We start from the raw sequence: 6,788 nt of genomic DNA, 5'->3' as shown, positions 1-6,788 counted from the left end.
TGTTTTACGGCCTAAAACGTTACTAAGGGTATAAGAAAAATGCATAAAACATCCTTTTTTGAACTTAAATACAGATATCTGCAATCTAATTTTTGTCAGCAGTCTTATTTAACTTGTTTCCATGGATTTTCGCAAAAATTAGCTCGTTCCAAGACAAAAAAATAAAAAGTTGTCAAAACGTTCAATCTGTGAGAGTGCAGCTTTAATGGAGTTTATTTTTCATCAAAATGTTGAAATGAAATGTATGAAACAAACCAGCGTGTTAGTCTTCATTAAAAATTATTGATGTTGTTAAAAGGAAGGTCTAAACAACATATATTTGAAAAACTTGTTTATTTTCAAGTGCAATATAATACATTCTTAACAGCTAAACAATAAATGGTCAACAGAGTTGTATGATTTAAACATAAATGTTTTGTTTTCATAAACAGCTATTTACAATACAGAGAGAACTATAAATTGTTTCATAATAATGCACAATTGTTTACTAATAAATATCAACATATATATGAACATTTACTTAAATATAACTTTGGAAATAAAATATAAAAAAAACCCTTTTGCCATGGCATTCACCAAACTGATGATGATGATGATGATGATGATGATGATGGTGATGAAAATGATGATGATGATGATGATGGTGATGAAAATGATGATGATGATGATGATGATGATGATGATGATGATGATGATGATGATGGTAGTGGTGATGCCAGTGATGATGATGATCATGATGAGCTTCATGGAAAGAAAAGCAGTCATGTGACAACAATAACAAAATCTGTCTCAAAATAAATAATACTACGTATGTCAAACTATTAATATCAGTTTTAATGTCATTACAATACTTGTGACAAAAAATCAAAAACCTCTACAAATGTACAAGTTTTCTATATTTTGAGAAATCTTCCTGGGGGTCGTTTCAATAAAGGATCTTAGTAGTAACTTCAATAATCTGTATTAAATGTCACAAAAAGGCAACACATTGATTTTATTTCCGTAACTTTTGTGTTCATTTTAAATAACTTTTGTGTTCATTTTAAATAACTTTTGTGTTCATTTTAAATAACTTTTGTGTTCATTTTAAATACTGGCTAAAGTTCAATGGAAACAAAATATGTAGCAAAATAATGAAACTATGATACGAAGACAATTTCAATTTACTAAGATCGAAATTGAAATCATCAGTAAAATGATTCTACAATAAATCATTGAGAAAAGCTTTTCATTTATCAATGACCGTTCTTTACATATATATATATAAAGGCCAACATCTTCTTCCACATTTTATAACAATCTGAAAGAATATTATCAATGAGTTTGAATAAACATTCTTAAAGCTGTTAGACTTATCTATAAAGGCTTGATTTTCATGAACATGCGACTGGATATGTATCTCTTTTTGCTGCGTGACCAGTCGACAGTGTAGTGATTTTTAATAACTATGTGTCTGTTAACCACACATACAAAATTACACATAAAATCTGTGTATTTAAATTACTATTTTACCTATTCATGAAAATTTGCAAACACCAGAAAGAAAATGGCAGATAATCAATTGAACATGATTAAATAAATACAAGCCAAAAATCATACGCTTTTTCAGTGGTGACACAGAGAACGTTTTGTCACATTGTTCAATAATTATTAAAGATGCACCCTTACCACGATTAAAATAAAACAATTAATATACCATAAAGGATGAATAAATGTCGAAAACTGTTGTTTTTATTCGAGATACCCACTTAAATTTGAAAGAAAGATGCAGAAAACACGGTATTTCTACCTAATGAGACGATAGTAGATCGCAGTAAATTTTTTAGCATTCACCAATCATTTAATATTTTGGCGCTTTCACCTATTAAAAACATGGTTACAATCTTTTATCAGTAATTCATATTTTCCATAAACGCATTATTTATTAAGTAGTTTAAGGTTTATCACTCAAAAATTATGTTTGTTATACATGTGTATGTATTGATTTTTCACTTTAACAAAAGATCTGTATTTCAAACTTTTAATGTTTTAATTATTATAAGCGTGTTTTAACATTTCACAGGATATAACAAACAAAATCAATGTCAAACCCTTTAAAATGTGAATGAGTCCCTTAACTACAGTTATGATTTGACAAGGTAATGCAACTCCATCCAAAAATTGAAAATGGTAATAGACATATTATCACTAGAAGTGCTATCTGCTCTTATTCCCTATTTACATCCCTGCAATGAACATCACACATTTGATAGATTGTTACTAACAAAACATACTATTTCGGACAGCATTCAAACCTATCACGGTCTAAACCACATTAGCTATTTTGGACTTCAGTAAACTCAGCTTTCGGAACAGTTGTGACATAGATCTGCTTCTGGTTGCCATCACCAACCAAAGGCTGGAGCTCTGAACTACCATTAAATGTATACACGGTGCTGTGTCCGTCCTGAACGACAGTTAAAACCTCTGCTGCTTCCAATTCTTTGGCTGTAAGTGTAGTCTGAAAACAAAATGGTAACATGAAACTGGATAGGCATGTTTGCTGTGTGAATTGAATAACTTGAAAATTATAATCTAGGCCTAAAAAAATAAATTGTTTGGTTAGGGTTACATCCTTTTCAAAAATAGGTAGGGTAGGTAGGCTTTTTTTTTTATTTTTTTTTTTATTAGGCTTTATATAAGAATGTCATTTTTAAGTTTTTCATTATTTTTTTTTCAAACTGACATAACCCGAACCAAATGTTTTTGTTTTTTTAGGCCCTACTGATATTTGCTGGCCTGCAGTTCTATAAATATCTCAAAGGGAGCCAAGAGGAAATGCTTCTATGAAAAATACAAGTAGAAAGGAAACCAGTTGCCTCGATATCGCTTGGCTGGATATCCTCGTTGGCTCGAACTTGAGGTAAAGGACTGATTAATTTCAACACTATGTAAGCATTCCAAATCTGCTCATATTCATAAGGCTGGAAGTATTTTGGTCAGTCCATTTGGAATGAAGCCAACGGGTTTCTATGTAGTGACACACTTATTGCACTGGGAATTTTATTACAAAATCAATGCTAAAGTTGAAAAATAATAGACAACAAGGGCTGTCACGGTCACCCAGGAAAGACAACTCACATGAACTTCCTGCATCTCGATTTCCTGTTCTTCCTGCAGCAGTTGGGCCTCGTCACCACTCGGTACGTTAGGACCCCCGATAACGATGGTCCGCCCGCCCGATGTTGTTGCCTTGATGATTCGTGGAATGTTTACTGGAAAGGGGATGTAAGTTATTTGTATCCACCAATATTTTACTACAAAAAATGGCTGCAGAGTAAAAAGAAAAGCTCATCTGTTATTTTTCAGTTAAAAAGGGGGCATAACTCAACAAGTTAGAGTTATGAGCCGTGTTATGTGTACCCTGGGACATGAATACAAAGTTTCATTTTTATATCATAAAGCTGCACTCTCAAAGAATGACGGTTTCAACATTTTTCCCGTTTTTTTCTCAGGTTTGGCTGATTTTGGTATCAATGCCTTCAACTAATAAGACATATAAGATAACTCACAACAGAACAGATCTCAATTGGAGAACTGCCGAAAAAATCATTTTTCTTAAAGGATAAGTAACGTAAAGAATCGGCTAATTCCAAGACGAAAAAAAAAAAAGTTGTCAAAATGGCTGATCTGTGAGAGTGCAGCTATTATGGTTTTGGAGTAACGGCAAGGTTTAAGTTTTAAATGCCGATTCAATTCATGTAGACCACAACAAGACCAAGTCTTTGACCATAACTCAACATTTTAGCTTCGAAGAGCAGACAAGCTAAAACTTAATAATCTTACATATTCCATTCATTATAACACAAGGTATTCTTTTATAATATCACTGACGGTAATGAAAATGTTGAAGCCCTGTCACCCAATACAATACTGGCATCCTTTGGTTAGAGTCTACTAGTGTATTTTGGCCACATTGTAAAGATAGCTAAAAGCTAATATGAATCATTCTTGAGTCTGTTTGCTTGGTTGAAACCAGTACTGCAGTCCTTTTTAGACGTTAAAGAAAGTATCTCTTGTGGCGATAGAATCCACAACCTGTTTAATGAAAGGCTCAGCACTCCTATATATCTAGACAACTATCACGTTCCCATTAATTCAACTTGACATTTACAGCCCAGTTTCCCCAATCTTCAACCATTTCTCAACCAGGCAGATTTTTGTCCGAAAAAAAAATTTGTCACAATTAGTGACGAATGGCCCCGAAGTGGGTAATCTATGCGACGTGTGGTCTTGGTATGTGTATAACAAGTTATTTTAAAATCTGTCCATACAAGAAAAAGTTACAGCCGAGACACATCTACCTATAGTCTATGTCCTTATATATGCAGCATTTCATAGTAAATAAACAGTAAGTGTGGCCTTGACCTTAGAGGTAGAGACACAGGTCATACACGTGACACGCCATCTTGGTTTGTCAAACAAATGTGCCTTCGGGGGAAATAAAAACATTCTGCCTGTTGCTTCAGAACAAGGGTGGACCGGAATCAGGATCTGAAGACTATTCTTATAGGGATAAATACCTCTGTCAGCTATTTGGTGTACGACTGTGGCGTCCATGGTTGACGTCCCGTCAGCACCATCCATTGCTGCCTCCTGACGCTCAATTTCTTCAAGAGCGGCTTCAGTTAAATCCTGGAGAGTGGCACCTATATCACAAGTAAGACATTAAACAATTACAATATTATCTATGCAGTATTTGACCATAATGAATTTGACAGACAATATTAGGAATTCTGATCAATTAAAGTAAAAGTAGATTTTAATTGCCAAAAAATTGTGTCTGTATTTTCAATCATAGTATAAGTTTTAATCAAAAGAAAGGAAAAAAAATTATCATCACAAGCATTTCATTTTATAATTTAAAGGCAGACAGGTCACCGTGAGATCAGAATAGTGTTACCAAAAACACTTTTTAAGCGACCAATAAGCTTTGTAAAATCAATAATAATATACATACATTTTTTTAAGCAATAATGTACAAGTCAGTTGATGTGAGAAATCTTAACAACAGCAAATACTGGGTGCTTTGCTACTAGCTGGAATCTCTGGGGTCTGTTCAGAAATCTCGTGAGCAGCTCTTCGTTTAAACATGATGTCACAATGGCCAGCAAGTTCTAGTTTAACTCAATCAGGCAGTTACAGAGCTCTTATACAGTTACATTATTCACACCATTTTTTATTTTTCCATCAACATTTTTTGCCAGTTTTTGGGGGAAAATATTAATAATTTTTGGAGAATATGCTAGATGTAAACGGTATATAAATTCCATAAAAAATCCCTTGTCCCAAACCTTTATGGTGGTTCTTGATATGCTCCTTGAGGAGAATTTTCCTGGCAAAGTCCTTCCCACAGAGTTCACAGGCGTGTGGTTTCTCACCCGTGTGAACTTTCATATGGTCCTTGAGATTTCCATTCTGGGCAAATCCCTTCCCGCATACCTGGGTAATGATATAACATAGTTAAAGTTAATCTACATTTATAGAATACAAACATATAGCAATCGGAATGTGACCTTTCTCAATCCTGATCTAAAAATTAATCCTGAAAACCATCATCCCTGCTACCATGATGTATCACATTATATCTCATAAATTACGCTATCTGGTATCAAGTGGAGGGGATGTTTGAACTAAACTCCCCTTGTAATTTATACAGTAAAACTGCGATCGCTCGAGGTCGCAGGGGACCGAGCCTAAACCTCGAGGGAACCGATGTTTTGATCGACCCGATTTTCAATTCTCCAGTCTGTTATGAAATATATTTCAGTGTGTTTCAAGTATGAAGTAGTCTGTTTACTAAGACACCAATTATGTGTTGCGTTGTGGAAATCGCTCATATGTTCAAAGACTGTCGTTTACAATATGTATACTAAATATGAAATGTAAAAAATATATCAATAAATCAATATTTTTTTTTCAAAAGCAAAGTGACAAAGAGTAATTATTTCCAGAGAGTCCGATGTTTGATTGATATGGTAGTGTTCATTCATATCTTATTACTCATATTCATTTCTCACAATTAACTTCTCGGCATTTACTTCTCATAATTTTCTTCTAAAATGCCCATATCAACTAATATCGGTCATGCGTTAACAGTGTTTAATGGTTTTTCACACCGTATCAATTGCCTTTCAACTGTCATTGCACATTTTACAACTTGCGAACATTTTGTTACCTAGCAATTGTTGTTTATTTTGGAACACGCGTTCGAGAAAAAGTGTGAAATCATTACCTCGAGTGAGCCATTTTAAGGTTTTGTGTACTTGGGACCGAGAATTTTGCTCGACTCCTCGACATAATTAGGTTTCGATGCAGCGTTGGTATATTTTATATGAAAATAGAAAGAAAACGTTCGGGACCAAGCTCCGACCTCGAGGGAACGCTGATTCTCGAACGACCGCATGTTCGAACGACCGCAGTTTTACTGTACCTCATTAATTAAAGATACATAGTGAGATATAATTGTTACACTGTTAGTAGCTGGGGGTGTATGGGTTATACACCCCCAGTGGTTTCATACCATGTGAGAGCACAGCCATACACCCCTAACTACTAAGGTCCGGGGGTATACCAGGGTAGCGGGGAAAATGGGCCATGTCTTTACATCCAGGTGGCCAGCAATGCCAAGTAAAGGTGGTGGTTTTGTTTTAGCGCTGAAAATAGCGGGGAATTGGCCTTACCTAGGTATGGAGGGCATTTGGCAGGGATTTAACCAGCAGTTTGTCCCCGCTATTCCCCGGATCTGA

At 34.7% G+C, this 6,788-nt stretch overlaps 1 protein-coding gene across 3 annotated transcripts in view; it reads right to left on the bottom strand.

Moving 5' to 3' along the window:
* Positions 1-323: 323 nt before the first annotated feature.
* Positions 324-6,788, bottom strand: part of LOC128242752 (zinc finger protein 45-like) — a 21,737-nt gene continuing 15,272 nt past the window's right edge. For 2 of the 3 annotated variants that reach the window (XM_052960025.1, XM_052960026.1), the window contains exons 11-14: positions 5,334-5,481; positions 4,563-4,688; positions 3,121-3,254; positions 324-2,500 (exon numbers count right to left, since the gene is read on the bottom strand). In XM_052960025.1, the coding sequence (XP_052815985.1) occupies positions 2,315-2,500; positions 3,121-3,254; positions 4,563-4,688; positions 5,334-5,481 (594 nt within the window). In that variant the 3' untranslated portion in view covers positions 324-2,314. The remainder of the gene's footprint in view (positions 2,501-3,120; positions 3,255-4,562; positions 4,689-5,333; positions 5,482-6,788) is intronic. The other variant, XR_008262694.1, reaches the window with a different exon arrangement.

The sequence above is a fragment of the Mya arenaria genome, chromosome 8 (assembly GCF_026914265.1).
Source record: "Mya arenaria isolate MELC-2E11 chromosome 8, ASM2691426v1".
Taxonomy (NCBI): Eukaryota; Metazoa; Mollusca; class Bivalvia; order Myida; family Myidae; genus Mya; species Mya arenaria.
Note: the sequence above shows the minus strand (reverse complement) of the source record. Positions and strands in the feature narration are given on the sequence as shown.